General features: G+C 40.4%; 2 protein-coding genes and 1 pseudogene across 7 annotated transcripts in view; 2 read left to right on the top strand and 1 right to left on the bottom strand.

Moving 5' to 3' along the window:
- LOC134672789 (RNA-binding protein lark) overlaps positions 1 to 22,221 on the bottom strand; it is a 529,293-nt gene that overhangs the window by 240,600 nt on the left and 266,472 nt on the right. The window lies entirely within an intron of this gene.
- LOC134672860 (uncharacterized) lies at positions 3,518 to 8,648 on the top strand (annotated as a pseudogene).
- LOC134672750 (F-box/LRR-repeat protein 15) lies at positions 14,993 to 16,176 on the top strand. The gene is made up of 3 exons (XM_063530693.1): positions 14,993 to 15,283; positions 15,365 to 15,831; positions 16,012 to 16,176. The coding sequence occupies exons 1-3, from the start codon at positions 15,086 to 15,088 to the stop codon at positions 16,163 to 16,165; spliced, it is 819 nt and encodes a 272-aa protein (XP_063386763.1). The 5' UTR covers positions 14,993 to 15,085; the 3' UTR covers positions 16,166 to 16,176.

Here is a 22,221-nt window from a genome sequence, read left to right as displayed (position 1 = left end):
CCGCATCATCCCGTAAAGCCTTACAGGAGTTCACTTTTAACGCCAACTTCGCTTTATTAAAATTTCAATCAAAGTATACAAATTGCCATAGAAATTAGGTTACGGCTACATTTTTAGGGTTTCGTGGCCTACTAGGAACCCTTAAGGCCTGTGCACACCGGGTACATATGCGAAAACGTACACATGCGCGTTGCAATATACAGATCCTTATGAGAGACTGCACACCGCTGGCGTGACGCGACAGTGTGCAGATCAAACATTTTGGCGCACGCGCACGTCTACGCACACGCAGCAGGTGTGCTCTGGCCTTTATAGTTTCGCCATGACCACCTGTCTGTCTGTCTATACGTGTGTCCATCGGCAAGCTGCAATTCCGCATAGGTCAATTACTCCGAGGGGTATAAAAACTTATTTTACAGTAGGTAGGTACATCTGGTGCTCCATTACGACACCCTGTGATATAATAAGCACATTACGTAACTACGTCGAAAATTATGTACTGTAAAACGTTGTACGATACACGTGCGAATTTCCTATTTTTCGCACTTGTATCGTAAATAACTACTATGTAAGTACCTATGTACCTACCTATTTAAATTGCACGAGTAATTATTATCATATTAAATATATTAAAAACGGGACACTCACGTATTTTAAGTCGAAAAACGCTCGTCATGTTTCACTCCGTACCGAGGAGTGTCATCAGGAGCTTGCGTTTACGGTGACGGACCGGCGCAGACTGCGGGCCGCAGCTCTCCGCGCCCGATGACTCGGCGCAGGCGCCGGTGGCGGCAGGGGGGCGCGAGAAACTACCCTCATTTATGGCATTATTGTCAAATGATGGGTTGCACACAACACTCACTACGTCATTCGCTAATAGTTTTTAATATATTTAATATGTCTGTGTCTCACGGAAGTTTTGTTATTAAAATTATTATCATCATCATCACCCTACCTACTCTCGTCCACTGCTGGACATAGGCCTCTCCTATTGCACACGCCTTTGAGCACGATTTGCGGCAACTCTGATCCAGCTCTTGCCAGCCGCCTTGCGAAGGTCATCGCTCCATCTAGTTCGAGTGGAGACTGCGTATCGGCAAACGTAGCGTAGGACGCCCTCAAACAAAAAATCTATAATATATTTATACCTAATTAGAATAGACAAATAAATAACTTATGAACTAAATACATCTATAAATAATACTAAATTAAAACTAACAACCCTAAATATATCTAAAATAAAACAAAGAATATAAAAACTACTCAAAGAGACCTCCCCGCGCTACCCCCGGCGCAAAGGTGCCCATCACACTCGCTGCGTTACCGCGTTGAATTGCGATGGACAGCCGTTGCACCAGGAAAAACCCGGAGCGCGGGTCAAGGCCCCTTTCTTTTTTCTTTCCCTCAAACTAGAGTAATTAACTAATTATTATGCAACATCACAAAGCAACAAGCAACCTCCATGCGTCCTTAATCCTCAGCCTACGGTATCCAAGCGGGATTCATGAACGCCCACATTTATTATGAAACCATTGTGGGATCATGTAAATACGTAATGTATAAGCATCCTAAGCTAACATCCTGAATTAGGTATTACAGTAGAGATGTGCTGTTAACTCCGACCGTTTTAGGCCCGTCCCGTCAGCGACTGAATATATTTATAATATAATATAGACTTATAGACGAAGCCCTTATAGGCTCGGGAACTCACGTTAACTCACGTTCACGTTATTCGAACTTCAAGATATTCACAAGAGACGACACGTACTAGATCCATTCTAGATACGTTATAGTTTAGATATCAACTAGTTCTCTTTTGCAGCGCAATTCGGACAACTAATGTCACTTTTACGTTAGATAGAGTACCTAAGATATCTATTAGATGTGAATTGGATCTCTAAGTCATATCCTGTGGAAATCGTTCAAGAGTATCTCCAGAATCGCGCAAATGTCAAATTTGACAGGTTAGATCTTAAACATATCGTTATCGTATCTTGGTGATGTCTTAAAGATATCTAATAGATATCTATTTCAAAAGCCGAATCGGGGCCAAATTGACGTGATCCTGTGTGAGGCATGAAATTTCTGGAGAAACGCAACTGACGCAACGCAATTTTAGGTATTTATTGTATTTCAGCATACATCTTGATCTAATTTATTCCATAGTCGAATTAAAAAAAGACTTATTTTTTTGAATACCTATGCTACATAATTATAGACCGAATATAGACTTATTATCTATAAGCTATCAATTTACACGTTGTAGTCAGTTAGTTATTATGTGAGCAATTTTCTTTTTAAGCACTTTTTAAAATTAATTATTCAAGTGTAATTACGAAATTTTTAAACGGGTTAATTTTTTGATACTGATACAAAAAGTTCATTTTGTATTTTTGTTTGTTCCATTTAAATACTTGGTAGGGTGACGGCACCAATCATAGACATGTAGTACCGAGTAATGGACAGAAAAGGTGTAATGCCTTATACCCCACCATTTCTGATCTTACCAGTTTTTTGCTTGAAATCAAACTGACATGTAGAAATTTAGCACAGTCCCTAGCATGAGTAGCATGTGTGCTATTTTGACCACAAAGTATAAAAGGGGTCTTTCACTATCACTATTTCTTAACAATAGAGTTTGAAGTAGAGCCTATTCAAATTTATTCCACTGGTACAGTTTTTTTGTTTGTTTTGGTAATCGTATTTTTAATCATTTATTTAAGTGTGGTAATATTTCGGCCCCGAGTATATTTTATGCCATTTGGGGTTGAGACCCTTGGCCCGTGGGGTCCTAATGCTGTAAAACTTTTTAAGGAGCTTTCGAAAAGGATTGTAGACTTCATTGGTGACCGAAGAGCTGGCAGCTTTCTCGCTCAACGTATTAGCTTAGCAATACAGCGGGGAAATGCTGCCAGCGTCCTCGGCACCATGCCAAAGGGGCCCAATTACTTAGATATATTTTAATTTTATCTTATTTTATTTTTCTTATTTTAGTATTCGTTTTTAGTTTTAATTTAGTTTTATTTTATAGATAAGTTAGTTTATTTTCATTTTTAATATTTGTATCTACCTTATCAATAAACATATTCAGTGTGATTACACACATAACAATAAAGTTTAGTATTGTTTAAATATATTAGAACGCCTAGCCCGCGTAGTAAAATCTTCGGCTGACTAACACAATAATTTTAGCCAAAAAAATACGGCAGCATGTAAATTTTTATATTGGTCATGAAACTCTCAAGTAATTCGGTTTGTATTGAATTGGAGTCACGTCAGGGGCCTTAACTAGTCTTCAATTAGTTCAACTTTAAATTAACGTAGAATTTTATAAATCGGTCTAAAATTAACAGCTACTTACAATTAAAACTTGAGAGCTTGTGAGTTGCGTATCTTTACACCTCATTAGGGAATAGCAAGATATGCTGATATACTGGTAGGGAAAGCGTTTTTAACATACGACATTAATTCTGGTTTCTATTGCCTATTATAAAGTACCAACCAGATGGTGATTTCAATGGTGCGGGCCCAGCCAATTGGCTTAGGGGGCATTGTTGGATTTAAGGCTTTGACTATATGGGAGAAGTTGCGCAGGTAAGCTGGTTCTGGTTATTTTGATACTTATCTGTATTTGTCTATATTAGATGAGCGTTTCTTTAATTTTTTCCTTTTTTAGGGTTCCGTACCCAAAGGGTAAAACGGGACCCTATTACTAAGACTTCGCTGTCCGTCCGTCCGTCCATCCGTCCGTCCGTCCGTCCGTCCGTCTGTCTGTCACCAGGCTGTATCTCACGAACCGTGATAGCTAGACAGTTGAAATTTTCACAGATGATGTATTTCTGTTGCCGCTATAACAACAAATACTAAAAACAGAATAAAATAAATATTTAAATGGGGCTCCCATACAACAAACGTGATTTTTGACCAAAGTTAAGCAACGTCGGGAGTGGTCAGTACTTGGATGGGTGACCGTTTTTTTTTTGCTTTTTTTTTGTTTTTTTTTTGCATTATGTTACGGAACCCTTCGTGTGCGAGTCCGACTCGCACTTGCCCGGTTTTTTTTATATTGTGACCTTTTTGGCCACTTTTGTGTTATTTCTATTCAGAATCAGGAGCTCTTTCGATCCTAATGGTATAAAAAATGTCCCAGAGTTTTTTTCCTATTGTGTTACCATTTCCCCGTATACTTTGTATGGCGGTAACAAAAAGGAAAGTTTAAGTGGAAAGGAAATTTTAGGACACTTTTTTCTCCTATAAGGATGAAAAGGGCTCACTATCCTGACTAGAAATACCACAAAAGTGGCAAAAAAGGGTAACAATAAGTATATAAAAACGGCAAAAAATAAAAGAAATGCTCAGATAATTGTCTAAAATGTCACAGAGTAGCCAGGGGGCGCCAATATTACGTGCCAATGCTCTCTAGGTACCGTAAAATGGGATGAGTTGGGTGAAATATTATGACTTTCAAACCTCAATAAAATTTTATTTTTACATGTGAAAACTGAATGGTGTATGTATAATAAGTGGTTCGGACGTTTGTATTTTAATTTGTATTTTATTTTGGGTAGTCCATTTCATAACTTTGACGATAAAGAGGAAAACCTACCTCACCCCGTAGTGCTTCGTATTTGGGGTGAGAGGGTTTTTCATACAAAGGTGATTTTGGAAGATTGTTGGATCGATTTTTTTTTATTATGCGTATTACTATAGCCCCATTTTAAATTGGAATACATTATTTTTGTAGCAGTAGCCTTAAAATCCCTTCTCATCCCCCTCTCAAACCTTCTCTCCCCATTCATAACCCAACTCTCCCCGCGAAACCTACTCGCCCCGTTTTACGGTACCTACTAGTTCATAATTGTTGAGGATCCGCAAGCCACACTTGGGTGCAGCACTTACACACCGGGCGCCGTACGGATTCGCATCATTGTGACCCCATTAGTCCAAATAAAATCAAATCTCCTGACTGACGTGACTCTAATAAGTATATTTATTTTTATTGTAGGTTTGGTCTGGAGTACTGTGACTTACCGACGATGTTATCAAACGTTGCGGCTCTACTGAGGCTTATGGCTATAATCGTCGATGGAAGAGGTAGGTGTAAGAATTATTAGGAATCCTAAGAGACAGTGTCGCAAGACAGGGTCGAGTGGAGGAAGCGAGGGGAGGCCTTTGCCCAGCAGTGGGACACTTAAACAGGCTAATTAAAAAAAAAGAGACAGTGGCGTAGTTAGGTGTGAGCGAAGAGCCTCAGGCCTTCATCCACGGCCTCGGGGCCCCTTAAGGGGTCCCTGGGAGGGCAAACCTTTTGATACCCTTGGGAATCGGTACATACTGAAAGAAAAGCGCCTCGCAGGTGCAACTTCGCCCAGGCCTAGCTTCACGCTCTGGTAAGATTTCTTATGATTTATGTACAATTGTACATATTATTTTCAAGCATTTTGGCAAGCAAGCATTTTCCACAGTAAAAAAAAAACTAAAAAAAAATTAACACAAATTATGGTCTTCCCATAGAAAATTTGAATTTCGCGCCTATTTCGACTAACAAAGTTGACTTGCCAGATTATTTTACGAGGATTATTTTGCGTTTTTTTTGTTTAGGCATGCTACAAGTATCAAAAAGATGTGTTACTGTAATTCCAGGAGCACCTATAGCGTTCGTAGTTCTGACGATAATCGTTGTGATCTTGTACTTCTACGTGTACGTGGTCTCCGCGGCGTGGTTCGTGTTCTGGCGCGAGAACGACGACCTGGTCGCGGTCATGGTCGTCCTCTCCTTAGGCATCGCTTGCTGCATCTGCACGGTTAAGATATTTTCTCTGCATCTGAACAGGTAACACAGCAGACTACAAAATAAATAGGTACATAAAAATTGACTTTCTTATTCTCGAAGCTTGATCCTTAAGAGCCAACAGGAGTGGTCATTTCTCCATACAAACGTACTCGACTGTTTCCTCCGTGGGTTTTGAAGCTAGAGCAATGATTTTTTCAACACAGATTAATATTGTCAATATCTGTGTCAGCCCGTATTTTTTTGATATTTTTGTTTTTTAAGGCGCTAGAGCCGTTCAAAACTGGCCAAAATGGCCTAATTGACTATGCCGCAATGAGAGGCGTGGTATTCAAAACTGATATCAAATATCAATTAGCCAAAAAAACAAAGCGGTCCGAAACAGATAATTTCATAGTTATTTAGATTTCCAAATTTGGTTACGATTGGTTAAGTTTTGGAGGAGGAAACAGTCGAGTACGAAACCTCGATTTTTGAGATTTTTACGCAGGATTTTTCGCCTTGTCCTTATCGCACTAGTTTTAGGAGCCGCTTCCGTTAGCGAGACGGGTATACTCGTATTTACCTAAAATATTTAAATCTCAGCTCCTGTTTCGTCTTAATTAAATTTAATCTCGTTAGACCCGTTAATGTACCTAATTATTATGATGGAGATGCCATGTCTAAAATTTTCGGTACAAAATAGTCTGCCGTTTTTTGCGGGGGAGGGGCACATCAAATGTATAGGTACGTCATGTCAGATAAACGTCAGTCCATACATATGGTTGACATGTGGTTGACCATTGGCCGCCTATTTTCGACAGAGGGGAACGCCTGTTAATGGCGGCTCCATTGTTAATTACTCCGAGTTATTATGTGTAGGTACAGAATGCGAGAGTTTAAAGTGTTATATTGATCCTTATTTCTCTTTTTGACATATATCGCTCCTCTACTCCTCTGGACAAATGCTGAACAAGGACTATTCTATCAGAATTTCTGTTGGAATTTCAGATAAAAAGATAATTATTGCACTTGAAGCATAAGGATGACCCTTCACATTAAGGTGGCAAAGCGGGCAAAATACTACGGCTCCTGGCCCTAACCCTATCCTGGCCCGAAATGGTCCCAATTTAAGATTTAATGTTATGTTTAATTTATTTACTTTCGAACATGAAACTAATCCACTTAATATTGTTGCTAGCAACCGCGCAAAGCAAGCATTTGTAGCATACCTAGCATTCGACAAGCGCATAGACCGAGACAGCCGAATGTACCAGAATCTTCTCAAGAACCTGCGGATTGTGAAGCGCCGAGCCATCTTCGTCTGGACCATGTTAGTCAGCAACGGCCTCATCTATGTTATAATGCCACACATTTTGCCTGGAAAGCATTTAATAGAAGACCTGCAAGTTCTTTACGGTTAGTAAAAGCGCACTTCAAATTTAAGCCTATTACACAATACACAAGTCAGATTCTCCTATGTGCATATGCAATTTTGACTAAAAATCCCGACGACTGGCGAGAGTTTAAAAGCAGCGCATTATTAAATTCGTCTGGCTCGTGAAGGCGGTTTAGCTATAAATTTTTCCATGTTTACGGACTGAGAGCTTTCACAGAAATTGCAATATCCATAGAGAGGTAGGTAATTCAATAACCGATTAAAACGGCCCACCCCACCTCTTTTTATGCAAGTAAGTACCTAGCACGCGCATCTATAAGTACGGTTTCACTTACAATAGTTATCCCTTAGGGCAGCAGTCGGCAACAAGTGACCCGCGGGCCTCATGCGGCCCGCGAACCTCTCACTTGCGGCCCGCGAGCCTCCCTGGCTATTTTGTATAAAATATTGACAAACGACAATATCTGATAAAGCCACAAATATTAACAAAGTGCAGCCCGCGTCAACGGCGTTAACTACTATGTGGCCCTTGGCTGCTAAAAGGTTGCCGACCGCTGCCTTAGGGGCTAGCTTGAAAGCTACTGCCTATATCTCTAATATTTACCCATTCTATTCTCGGGTTCTTTTCATACATTCAGCTGAACGACTGTTTGTTGATTCGTCTTTCCAGTGTCTTGCCGCATTCGTGAATCTATCTTACCTACTGTCTTTGTTTCAGGACTAGAACCAATGTTCGAATCACCAAATTTCGAGATATCTCACGTTATAGTGGGTACGGCCGTAATGTTGCCGGTTTACGCGGCTGCGACCGTCGGGTACCTTCTAGTCGTCGTCACAGGCTACATAGAAGCACAAATGACAGCTCTGGGCCATGAGCTACTTCATCTCTGGACCGACGCCCAAGCATTGACCTTCGGAGACGTTCAGAATCAAAAGAAACTAAGAAATCAATATATTAAACAACAGCTAGAGTTCATCGTCCAAGCGCACGCAGCCAACTTAGCCCTATTACGATTAACTACAGACATTTTTAGCAACTCCATTGCCATCGAATTTTGCTTACTGGCGATAGCTCTTATAGTTGAATTGCTGGGTGGATTAGAGAATACCTATTTAGAGATACCCTTCGCTTTAACCCAGGTCTCCATGGATTGTTTCACAGGACAGCGCCTGATCGATGCGAGTTTATTGTTTAAGGAAGCAGTGTATTCTTGTAAGTGGGAGAATTTCGATGTACAGAACATGAAAATTGTGTTGGTTATGCTGCAGAATTCGCAGACGATGGCGCTTTCGGCGGGGGGCATGGCGGAGCTTCGATACACTAGTCTTATGACAGTGTTTAGGGCTATATATTCGGCATACGCGGCGCTGCGCTCTACAATGCACAGCCATAGACCAGACCATTAAGGTGCAGTAGGCTCAGAGAGTTTTAGCAAAGGTCGTAGCTCGTAGCGCTGCTGATCACAATACAACCGTATTTCCAGCTAATAATTTTATTAGCAATATAGAAGCCTTTCTCTAGGGGGTTTAGCGATTTAAATCCTGAGTTGTCGACTTTCAGTCGATAAAAAAAAATTACGAACATAAGTTGTCTAAAACAATGCACTTTAAATAATTATAATAATATATTTTGCACAAAAACTAAAAATATGAAAAGCTATCAAGACTTTAGACAATTTTTTATTTATAAGTTTATAATTCAAGTTAGGTATTTTTTTATTTTGTATTTTGTTGAAAAATAAACTACCTTATGTATATATAATAGTTTTCTGAAAAAATATGCAAATAATTTCTAAAAATGGGCATTTCTAAATATTATACTTAAGGGACCCAGTGATTCTATTTTTATCCCTTATATAGGGATAAGTTCGCCTTTGTACATTTTATATATTTTATTTCATTGTATTTTAAACTGTCTTATGTACAATAAAGTGTTTACATACATACATAAAAATTAGATAGAGTCTGTTCGGAAAGAGAAGAGTCGTAGAATGACAGCGTTTTACCTACCAATAAAACGCTTATTAAATACTTACCTTATTCAAAACCTTACATTATAATAAGAGAGCAGCGCTCGTTTTCGTGCCGGAGGCGGTCATCCCTATTATTATTTCCCTTAAAACGTCATCTTTTTACCTACTGGCAACACCAGGCAGCCAATTTCAAGTCTTTATAAAAACAAGTTTGAAATCTGGCTCCCTCATTGTGTCTCATATTAAGCTAGAGTTTTATGAAAAACTATAACCAGGCAGAGTTTGTATGTAAGGTTTTGAATAAGGTAAGTATTTAATAAGCGTTTTATTGGTAGGTAAAACGCTGTCATTAAATCCTGTACCGTTATTCAAAACCTTACATTATAATGAGACCTGTTTGTTATCGCCTGGTGTGAAAAGATGCCAATGTGATTTCAGGAAGTACTGTGAAATATTTAACACATTTGATGTCAAACACCTGTGGGAGTTCATGGCAATTAAAGTAATAATATACTTTCTAGCAGATTATAATAATATGCTGTAATTAGACACAAAAGGAGTAATTTGTTAAGTATTTAGGAGTATTGGTATTTTCATAAATAAAAGAAATCATTTAACACGATATATTGTTTATTTTTATTTAACTTTACAAATCAGTAAAGGAAAACATAATTATATGTATACACCATACTAAATTTTATTTTAATTGATCACATTAAATAATCTAGTCACAGTACTTGATGTGTTATAATTACTTTCTTTAACTACCTTTTGATAGTGATTCATGAAAGTGTTGTGGGACCGCCAATTTCCTCTTTGCAGGATCTCGTCGAGAGGGCAGTTTTCTATCCAGTTTTTTGATGCAACCGCTGCCCTTATGCTTCCCGGTGTAGCTTTGATTCCAGCTTCTTTAAGGACTGATTTTATCCAATTTGCAATCATAGTTTTTGAAGCTGGTTTAGGTGTCCCACAAATGCTAATGAATAATTTTGTTATATTTTCTTTTCTTCTTTCATTTGATAGTTCTAACAATAGTTTCACCCAATACACTGGATCTAAGGCTTGAGAATCCTTATTTTTAAGCAGACGCCATCCTTGTTGTCTGTAGTCGGGCCCATCTGTTTTTGAGCCATAATCCGGCCAAAAAATAATCGAATCATTTGTCACAATACATTTATCTTTTTCTATAGAAAGTAGAGTCAAATCATGGACTCTTCTTCCCGAACAGAGTAGAAGAAGGCAAGCTGTCCTTCTGGAGCATTCATAAAGATTAGTAGTTTCTGGTGTGTTGTTTAACCAATTTGCCAATATGTCCATGTCCCATATTGGAGTCTTTTCGTGTCTTGGTTTTCTTATTTTAACCGATTTCATCACATGTCGAACTAGCGGATGAGAATTTAAATTCTTGGTTTTGTCTGGGTCACATAAAGGCTTGGCCACACACAGAGCGCGACGCAGCGCCGCGTGATGCCGACGCGATGCCTGGTCAAACAGGGCGCGCGCCGATCGCGCCGGCCTCACGCTCTCAACACGCCCTCAAGGCGCGCGTGAACGCGGCGCGGCCGCGCGGGAACGCGGCGCACCGCTCGCTGCCTAACGTCCGATCCTACTGATGTGACCTTGCGGGACGCGGCGGGCCGCCGCGTTCGCTCGGCGCAGCGCTGCGCACGCGCCGCGCGGACGCAAGGGGCCGCGCGGCGCGGGGCGCGACAGAAGCGGGGCGTGATACCGGCGGGACGCAGTCTGTTTGACGTCGGTAACCTGTTAGCATGTGCCGCGGTCGCGCGGCGTGGACGCGGCGCTGCGTCGCGCTCTGTGTGTGGCCAAGCCTTAAGGTAGAAACGACGGATTTGTGTAACGCAATAGTACTGTAGGAAAACTTATTTTTCATAAAAATATCTGTCAAAAATCTAGCTAGATCTGCGCTGTTCGGGTTTTTGAAATTAACGCTGTTATGTTGTGCCCACTCGCACCAACGTCGCCAAGCCGGTTTATATGTTTTTATGGTAGATTCGCGCCAGCTGGATTTTAGGAACTTCTTTTGTTCTGGGGTCCAATTTTCTAATGCCGAATCCCACCCCCACATTTCCAGATCTCGATGGTCATATTTTGTACTTTGGACGGGGGAGTGCCTGTCGCTGTGTCGATCAGAACTTGGTTTAGATTCCGAATGGTAAACGGGGGCGCTATGGCCCGTTGTTTGAGGTCCGGACGCCAAAAGGCTTTTTCCCATTTTGGTACAACTATGAGGTAACGACCTATTGCTTGATTGAGATGATTTAATACTCGTGGTATTAAGAATGGGGGTGGGAACACCCATGCTAGAGGGTAAGCCCATGTTTGACTTAGCGCATCGTGAAATTCTGCGTTCTGGTCTTTCACATTGAGGCTGACGTAACGAGGCACAACGTGAGCCTGGTGAGAAGCAAAGAGATCGATCACAGGGGTGCCGAACTTCTTGAAAAACATCTGAGTGAAGTGAGGGAGTAAATGCCACTCTGGCATTTTCTTTTGACGTGACAGGTGATCTGCTTCTATATTGTAAAGGCCTGGCAGGTGATGTAATGATAGAAATATGTCCCTTGCCATTAATATTTTGTATAGTTTGGCTGTCAGATCCGAAAGTTGTCGAGATTTTGTTCCCCCTTGATTCTTGAGATATGCTAATACAGTTCGATTGTCCGATTGTATGGCCACTGTCGTATGGGAAAGATTCGTTTGCGTTATAAGAACTTTGTAGATAGCAAGCATCTCTTTTACGTTGGAATGCAGAGATATCTCCTGGGGGGACCAAAGTCCTTGTATTGATAGGTTGTTTAGTTGAGCGCCCCAGCCTTGACCAGACGCATCTGTCGTCAGATGATGTGTTACCGGGTATTGGTGAATGACGGATGCATTCATATGGTTTTGCAACCACCAACAAAGCTCTTTTTGGGCTTCGGACGGTATTGGGACTTCGTTGTAATGATCGGTTTTTAGGAGATGTTGACAAAACCGCTGTAGGGCTCGGTGATTTAACCGTCCGTTCATGACGCAAAAACTTGCGAAGTTCAATGTTCCTACTAGACTTTGCATTTGTTTTAGATTTGCAGTCTTTTTTGTCAATAAATACTCTAGCTTCTTTCGAAGGGCAAGGCTTTTGTCTGATGGTAACCACTTTAAATTTGTGAGGGGGTTCCACATTACACCCAAGAATTGTAAGCTTCTTTGTGGTACTAGAATTGATTTTGCCATGTTTATGTGCCATCCGAGAGACTTTAATAGGTTTAAGGCTAGGCTCACATGGGATTCTAGTTCCTCTCTGTTTTGAGACACTAGAAGATAATCGTCTAAGTAAACAATGACTCGGACGTTTTGTTCGCGTAATATTTGGGCTATCCAATTGCTGAGCATGGCAAATACTTTGGGCGCTGACGAGAGGCCGAATGGCAGGCAGGTCATTTGCCATAAGGTTCCTTTGTAAATTAGCCTTAGAAAGCACCTGTGGGCATGTGCTATCGGAAGGTGGAAGTAAGCGTTCGACAAATCGATTTTGGCCATCCAATCTGAGGCCTGAATAAAACTCGGAATTCTTTGTATGTTTATCAGCTTGAATTTGCCTACGTATACAAATTGATTTAGGCTTTTCAGGTTGAATATTGGACGGTGTGTGCCGTCTGGTTTCTTGACCAAGAAAATTCGAGAAACAAAACTGGGGGCCATTTGTACTGGTTCTATGACTTTCATTTTTATTAGCTGATTGATTGCCAAGTCCATTTCGTCTGACGGTAATGTTAATTGAGGGTGGTTGGATAGGCATGGCAGTTGAAGTATCGGCTTTGAACAAAAAGGGATGCGATATCCCTGTATTATTTTTAGTAACATTGGACTTGCCCCGTAGGATTCCCATACATTTGCATATTGGGATATTTGACCTGCCTGAAACATCGAGTCAGAACTTTTTCTTTCCTCGAGACTCTTTTCGTGAGTCATTGTAAGACTGTCTAGGTGCTTGGGTACTAGCGGGTCCTGACCTACCCCTAGGGGCCCGAGAGCGAAAATTGCGGTTACCCTGCGCGGGCAGTCTTGGCAAAGCTTGATCATATATACCATAACCAACTTGCGCAGCAGGTACTGGCGGGTATGGATAGTAGGGAACCTGCGCGGTTGCCGTTTGTGGATAATAATAATTATTCATAGCCGGTGGTGCAGCAGTTTGAAAAGTTGGTTGATTACCCTGCGCGGGTAATAGGTATCTTTGTTTTGCATTTGGAGTAGAATCAGCCTGCGCGGCTTTTCTATTAACGCGAGATTCGTTCTTAAGAGGCCAAAACACTTTACTTGTGCCACCTTTCTTTTCTAATGCAGCTGAGAACGTGTCACCATGAAACAGACTGTCACAGGATGGCGGTATTTTTCGAATCTCGTTTATCTTATTTTGAATTGTTACGACATCTACCACCTCAGTTAAAGTTATCCACGACATAAAGGTGCGAATCCCTTGTTCCATCGCATCGCATTGTTTTAACAATCCTGAGGAGAGTGCCGCGAAACCCCTTTCTGTATGACTAAGATTGTTAAAATTGTCATAGGGTTTTATTTCTTCGTTTGTCTCTAACTCTATGAAACCGGGGGTAGACACATAATTCTTTTGAACCTCGGAATAACGAATTTCCGCCCAATCTGATGATTCAAATCTTTGAAACTGTTTTAACGACTCCAAATGGTTTGGGGCTGACTTTGGGACGGGTGGATCTTTAGTGACAGTTTCTAAGGTCATTGAAAAAGGTTGTTCAGGAACCGCAGGCTCTTTTTTACTATCACATGCCTGATCGCCAGGTAAAGGTAAACCGGATGTCTCATCGGAAAACAGCTCCCCGCTCGCATTTAAATCGAGGGCATCGTCAGCGGATACCTCTATATTTTCACTAGGGGATGGAGGGTTTTCTGTTGGTGGATAGTGATTTGATAGAAAATTTTGAATATTTGCGACCTGTAATGACAGGTTATTTAAAACCTCGTCGTAACGTGTGCGTTTTGTATTTCCAGAAGTTTCGCTTGAAACTTTCCGTTTATTTGAGGGTAGATTGTCTGGATCGCGCTCCCCCATTTTCACCACTATATTTCGGAATGCTTATTTAAAAGACTATTGAAGCTCGAGTTGATCTAAAATATCTATTACCTTCCTATATATCTATAGGTTGTGTCGTCTAAATTGACTTACCAGGGACGACCGCTCCTAGCGAAAAATAAGACGCCAATGAGGGAGCCAGATTTCAAACTTGTTTTTATAAAGACTTGAAATTGGCTGCCTGGTGTTGCCAGTAGGTAAAAAGATGACGTTTTAAGGGAAATAATAATAGGGATGACCGCCTCCGGCACGAAAACGAGCGCTGCTCTCTTATTATAATGTAAGGTTTTGAATAACGGTACAGGATTTAATAGAATATATTGGGCCCCTCGTTCCGAACAGACTCTTTCAATGTTAGTTTTGTTCCATAATCTAAAATACCTATATACCTACACACGGTCACTTGACTCCTTAGACTCCTTATCTATTTAGATAGTAATATTATATGCTTTGGTCAAGATAACAACTGCTCGCCAAGTATCAAAACCTTGCTAGTGAACTATTATTTAATATTATATTTGACAACTTTTTAACTTTTTTCACTGTATGCTGCCGCATAAATGAAACGTTTGAACTTGTAAATATGTGCGTAAAGACTAGATCGTTTTACTATATTTGATGATTTCATTCTTATTTTTCATAAAAATAAATATGTTGTACTGCGCCGGTAATATCAAATACGTCTTGGCAAAATCCAAACGCCAAACGTCAGAAACGTCAGTGTCACTGTCACAAAACGTAAATAAAAGGTGTAAAAGCATAACGCTGGATTCTAGAGAAAAGAAATAATTATCTAATATGAATAACTATATATTTACAATATCTTACTAAACATGAAGAGAAACACGCACTTATTTGATCTTTATTGGGAAGATATTATAGTGACTTATGTTCTACCTTACCTGACCATACGGGAGTGTTTCAATTTTCGCAGCGTATCCAAAACCTGTCTTCAGATAGTAAACATGTATTTTACGAAGCTGAAAGTATTGAAACTAATAAATGAAGGTTTCTCGCCACACACGCTTAGTGTAAGTTATTTATTTAAATTAAATGCGACCTTGAAATAAATTGAAAAAATATCGACTTATTTGCATTGTTTATTTTCGCAGGTATTCGCAATAAACTGTTCCAAGCTTACAGTATTAAACCTGACTCGATGCTCAACCGTCACAGACGCAGACCTGATCCCAGTTTTGCGGCATAACGTAAATTTAGTCAATTTAAACCTAAGTCAGTGCAATAATTTGTCTGCAAAGTGTTTGCAGCCAGTTATTCTATACTGCAACAATTTGCGTACATTGAAACTGGCTCGTTGCTTGTGGCTAACTACAGGGGCGATGGAAGCTCTGGCATTACACCAGAGTATGCTAGAAGATGTAGATTTGTCTCACTGTTTGACAATCTCCGAGAGTTGTATACTTATATTTATAAAGAAGTTTAGACTGCTTAGGATATTTAATTTAGAAGGCAACAGGCAGATTACGGATAAGTGCTTGTATGCCATGTCGAAGAATAGTGTTGTATTGAGAATGCTCAATCTGGTAGGGTGCTCGGATATCACAGACAAGGGAATCAGGTGAGATATTATTTTTTCATATTCATATTCATTTATTCATAAAATTACAAACTTTACATGTCAAAAGGGTTATTCATTAATTAGGTCCATTTCATATCTCTCATCATATCTCTTCATGCAGTTTATAGAGCTTTAATCAAGGAAGCAAGGATTATATATATATTTCTTTTTACATTTCAGAGCACTAGCCCTCCACTGCCCCATGTTAGAAGGCCTTCTAATCCGAGGCTGCACAAAGGTGACGGAGACCAGTCTGCAGCTGATGCGGCCGCGGGTGAAGATGGATCGGAGGCCTATGGACCCGGTGCCCATGCCGATTTACATACAAATATAAACTGTTTTGTGGGTATGGACATATTTTGAGGAATGGGACACTCGGGCAACTAATTGTGGAATGTGTGGCCCAGAGGAAGAGACAGTAAGACACCTTATTTACTGTTATGTTGCAACAACGCAAAGTGGATCTTTGCCTCCAACACCAAAGACTGCCATGCTACTCTGTCCTAAGCCATATCTGTCCAGTTGATGGTGCCAAGTTGGCTAAGGTTTATTTGCACTTCGTCTCTCCAATGGTACCTAGGGTGTCCAGACGGACACCTAATGTGTGAATGTCACGCCCTAGCCATGCAGAGAATGAAGGACTTTAGAGCAGGTTACCTGGAAACAAAGGAATTCAAGGAGACATTGTATGTAAGATGCTATGTTGCTAGGCATGTTGAGCGAAGTCTGGCAACGTCGCGCCACACATCATCCAACGTCGCTGGTGACCCGTGTCGTGGGATATATGTCGCGAAATCTATACCTGGCTTTACACTTGGTATGGCAGTGTATTAAGGTAACAGATACTCTCTATGTGATAAGAATATGTGAAATGTTCAATATGAATAATGTTCATTTAAATATGTAACCCATTGACCGCCACAGAGGGCTGTGGACGTCCTCGGAAAGTCTTGCCAAGGGCGCCAACGACGGCTACAGCCGACAGATTCGCCAATTCAATAGGGATTTACGCAAGACTCCGTAAAGTTCAATTTCGCTTAAATCATCGCGATCGCCTGGCGTCCGGGGCACGGCATATTCGCGCGCCGTCTGGCGTTCAAAAGGTTAATACAGGTCACTATCAAAATTTAGGTAGAAAATGATATGAATACCTACCTACCTCTTGACATGTGATGTACCTATGTTACTCGTTTGAAATAATTTAAATGAGTTTGATTCTCATTTAGACAATTTTGTATTAATCATTGTGTGGATACGTCGAAAGTTTGTTAGATACAAGGCAGTGTCAGTGTGACTTTGTTTTACGGTAGTCCAAGTTAATCCCAGATACTAAAAATAACAATTTGATTGTCCAATCTACTACTCGATATGCCAATCAAACCAACATTTACTAAACTAGAAAGACTGGATAAAGAATAGGGAAACTTTATGGAATTGTTCGATTTTTCTAGCAAAGACCAGCTTTGCTCTCTGGTTGAAAAAAATATACATATTTATAAAGTGGACGATCACAAAATGTTGATAAGGACCAAAACAATTTTTCGTAAGTATTTGACTGTAAAGAAGATCCTTTAGTTAGTACCAATTTTATAACCTAAAGGTTGTATTAAGTACCATCATATGTACAGCCAAGGTGCTCACAAATATCTGAACACGCCTCTATTGTTAAGGCGTTAAAGTCCGTGTTCAGATATTTTTGAGCACCTCGGCCGCTCCGATATATCTGATGGCTGTACTATGAATGTAGATATAGATGACGAGCCGATCTCGAATGTACCTATTTGAAATGCCAACTACGAAATAATGTTAACCTCTTAGGGTTCAATGTCCTAATACTATAATAGTACAAATGACCTCCAATGAAATTTGAATCTTAGTTAAATGGAACAGGATTGCTTTTGTTTCGTCCGAAATGAAAACAAATCAAATTCGACTCTATTTTCTAATGCAATCGATTCAAATTCGATTGCCAATTTTCCTTGTATGGTAGACCGCTAGAACAAATTTATTCGCGTTCGACCAATGTCTACATTATATTAAGGTCTACATATTATTCAGAATAATGTATTTTTAATCGTATATGTTACCAAAATTGTCCGCCTAATAAGTAGATATTATTTATAAAAAACATGTTTGTAGGTGTAGATACTTAGGGGAAACCGGGACAAGATGTAACAGAGATACATATGTAACGATTTCAAGCAAAAGGTATCACTTCATCGCTTGCTGTAAGGAAACTAATAAGTTATACACGTATAAAGATACAAGCAAATTTCATCCTTATGGTAAGCTACAATGCGGTAACTGCTTGAAATCGTCACGTGTATGAACCTTCTGTGTGCCTATTTCAAGTATTTGAACCTACCTCGGTGCCCTTTAATAATGATTTTTGTTGAACTTTTTCGCGTACCTAGTCATTTAAGAGTTTTAAGACATACATTTAGCTTTGTGGTACAGTCAATTGTAAAAATATGGGTGTAGCCAACTTATTTAAAAATATGTCCCTTTCGCTGACATAAGTAAGAGAGCTATGGGACATATTTTTGAGACAATTTGTGCATCGATATTTTACAGTTGACTGTACATACATACTTCAGTATCTAGATTGCTAGATGTGTTGTATATACATAATATAAGAAATGAAACTTTATGGTAAATCGTCCATTACCGGTCACTGTTTAATAACTGGCCACCTTATACAAAAATAAATTATATTCACTTATAAACAGAATTCATTTTAGTATAAGATGGCTAGTATTGAGGGTGGCCAGTTATTGACACCTTATACTAAAAATAAGTTCTGTTTATAGGTGAATAGAATTCATTTTAGTATAACGCCGCCAGAAATTATAATTATAATTACCCTATATTTATAATAGTTCAAATTGACACGGAGTAATGTAATTATTGTGATTTTTTATATCATTACCGTGTATATAGTAATACGTGTCGTATAGTAATTAATTGTTTAGTTTTTTTATGTGGATGTCTGATCTTGGTAATTGTCACGTTTAAATCAAATCTATGTATGTATGAATAAATCTTGTTAAACAGAGTATTATATTTTTTTACGAATTTGTTGTTTTTAAAATGTCCGCCCGTAAGGTTTACGTCCACCGCCAGGTGGCTTGGGTTTGACGACGGTGCCGCCCTTCCACACATCGACTGAAACCCCTTTTCTACCCTACCTACATATGTCTTACCTAACCCTTTGCCTATGTATTGCTTATGATTGTTGTAATAAATGCTTTATGATCTTTTTTGTGCTCAGCCTGTGGCGTTGCGCTTTTATTTTTTTGTTACAAGAATGTTGATCTATTATTTACAATTGTTTATTACTGCCATAAATCACTGTTCTGTCTTTCGTTTTTATTAGTAATTTGGAGGATTTGGCCTGGGAAAGGGACTAAAATAATAAACTCATTTTTCACAAAATTATATTTTGTGTGATAACACCTGCTACATGTCTTACTGTTATTGTATTTACAATAATACTACACATTAGTAACAATAACATTCATAACCTTGGGACGCCACGGTAACCAGCAGTTCACATAAACTACCGGTTACCAAACACGCTCTCTGGTGACCGTAACGCAAACCTCAGCATTCCTAGTCGCAAAAATTATACTGTGTATCTTTAGGTATTTAAATAAAAGTAAACAAAATCTACCCCCAAATGGCTCCTTAAGCCACTAAACTTGAGGGTAGATGAAAACATTACACGATCAAATAATGTGTAGGTTAAAGTGAGGTCGTTCAGTGACAGATCCAGGCGGTTTTGTATTTGGTTGGTTAACTAATGTTGACTACCCGAAAATTTACAAATTGTTTGTTTACTTTGATTTAAATACCTAAAGATACAGACTATAACCTGAGTAACCGTCAACATCGAAAAGTTATCGCTCGAATAAACAACAGAGGCAAATAGACGAAACTTTGATGTTCACAGTAAAGAAAGACTTAAGATCGGTTTTCCTAGGATAGCGGTGCCGTCATATAGCGGCCGTCTCCATACTAAATAATACGGCTAAATATGGATGTCGTAGTATAGTCGTAGTATAGTATAGTATAGTATTTGTATGGAGACGGCCGCTATATGACGGCACCGCTATCCTAGGAAACTAGAGCATTAGCGTCGTAACTTCGTACAAACAGCAACACTTCTAGCTGTACATCGGTGAACCTTATTACAAAAGGCATAAGGTCCACCGATGTACAGTTAACAGTTTGGGCGATAGTACATTACCCGCGTGTAAATTATATTGCTGTCTTGCCCGTAATGCCGGCAACGGCACTGTGCGAGCGGGACAGAAATATAATTATGCGCGTGCGATGGAGATAGGAAATGGCGGGTCGCTGTACGAAATTCTTCCGTGTTTAGGGTCCTTACTTTATTGTAAAGTTTCGCCTATTTGCCTCTGTCGCATATTCTTCTGCTTACTTAGGGGTCATCCATTAATTACATCACAACACATTTAGATTTTTTTTACTCTCCCCCTCCCCCCTTGTCACACTTTTTCATACATACATACATACATCACTGGCTCAGTGACCCAAAGAGGATCTTGGCCTCTGACACAAGAGAGCGCCATTCTGCCCTATTCTGCGCCACTTCACGCCAGTTGGGTATTCCGAGGGCGGACAGGTTTTTTTGAGCGTATGTGGGGCACCCGGGCGGAAAACGTCCGTCTGGGCGTCCCAGATACCGCTGGAGTGACACTTTTTCATAGGAAAGTTCTATAACTTTATAGGTATTTAATACGTACTGTCACACTTGGCATGACCCCCTCTACCCCTATTGCGACGTAATATGTGGATGAACCCTTAAGTCGCCTAAAAGCAGTGATGTGCGTCGATCACCAGTTCGCAATTTTACAATTTCCCTGAAACGAGCAACGGGCGCTCGGTGGCATCGGAACCATTAAAAAATATGTATACCTCGAATTAGGTGCATTGGGGTAACTTCGGAAACGGAATAGATTGTAACGCCCGCTCGACACTCATGCGCGAATCGCGCCGCGAACGCGAGTGTTGAGTCGATTTCGTAGATCAGCGAATTCGACTCCACACTCGCGTTCGCGGCTTCGCACCGCGATTCGTGCACGTGTAGAGCGGGCTTAACAGTCATAACCCTTCGCACGTCCATTTTTCAAATTTGCCACTTTTTTATACTGACTGGCTTGACAAGACTATAATTTAGTACATGTTTGTGACCAGAGGCGTAACTAGGGGGGGGTTGGAGGGGGCAAGTGCCCCGGGCGCCGTCCAAGGGGGGGGCGCCAAAATGGGCAAAAGACTACCTCTCATCCTGGTAATCTGGCCCACAGCTCAGAAAAGCAAAGAGAAAGCCGATCTTTTAGGTACTCTTTTTTGCCTAGAACTCGACCTTAAAAGACGACGGTAGCGCCCTACCGCCCACCATCCTTCAGTGCGAATACTCTATGCCAGAAACTTCTATCAAGCAGAGGGATATTCGGTAGGAGTTGCTATGCTTTCATTTTATAAGGCGAGCGGGCCGAGTGCTTCAGAGAGTTCAGAGCTGTGTTCCGTGTTAGCGCGTCTTTTCCCTCAGGGGTCTCCTGTCGGGAAGTTAACATTTTATGGACAGTCCAAGAGACTACCTATGCAAATGGATCCCTAGCCCTTTGTCCGGCAGGCGCATATATATGAGCCGTAGTAGACGGAACCTACTCCAATAGCTGCTGCTGCATATCTGTGACATGTTGTCTATCGGACGACAGTAGGTACGGGGATTCCTATATAGGCTGGTTAAAAATAACTGCATTCCCGTTGCCAGGGACGTTTTGGGATTATACTGAGCAACTTTTACTACGGGACCAACCCCGAAATCTCAAAAAAAAAGTTTACCCTCCCATAGAAAATGGACCAACCAAAATGTATGAACCAGCCAAATTTTTTTTTCGCGACTGAGGGGTTGGTCCCATAGTAAAAGTTGCTCATTATAATCCCAGAACCTCCCTGGCAACGGGAATACAGTTATTTTTTAGCCACCCTGTATACAGGATGTTCTCTACCGCTCGTAGGTAAGTACAATGAGCTGTTGTCTGAAGAATTGTTTGACATGCTGCCTAGTTGCCAACGGTGACAGCTTGCCATCACTGCACCGCTCGCCGTATTAGGATAGGCAGAGTGTTTATCCTCACACCCTAGAGGCCTAGAACCTAAATGGTCGCGTACTGTGCGGTTTAAGAGGAATTCCTTCCACAGTGGTCGGGAGGAAATTTGTCGAAAAAAGGGAGCTCATTCCACAATAAATTGATTAAGTTCCTTTTTCTCGAGAGGCTACAGTATGGAGATCTCCAAAAAAGTGCATAAGTTTTAAAATGGTCGGCAACGCGCTTGTAACTCTTTTGGAGTGTAGACGTC

The sequence above is a fragment of the Cydia fagiglandana genome, chromosome 17, assembly GCF_963556715.1.
Source record: "Cydia fagiglandana chromosome 17, ilCydFagi1.1, whole genome shotgun sequence".
Classification (NCBI taxonomy): domain Eukaryota; kingdom Metazoa; phylum Arthropoda; class Insecta; order Lepidoptera; family Tortricidae; genus Cydia; species Cydia fagiglandana.
This window is presented reverse-complemented; position numbering and strand designations above follow the sequence as displayed.

Bases quoted from the DNA above. Each gene is read 5' to 3' on its own strand.
- LOC134672750 (XM_063530693.1), top strand. From the start codon at position 15,086: ATGAAGAGAAACACGCACTTATTTGATCTTTATTGGGAAGATATTATA. The intron at 15,284-15,364 runs GTAAGTTATTTA...TTATTTTCGCAG, and splicing joins TCTCGCCACACACGCTTAGT to GTATTCGCAATAAACTGTTC. The intron at 15,832-16,011 runs GTGAGATATTAT...TTTACATTTCAG, and splicing joins ATCACAGACAAGGGAATCAG to AGCACTAGCCCTCCACTGCC.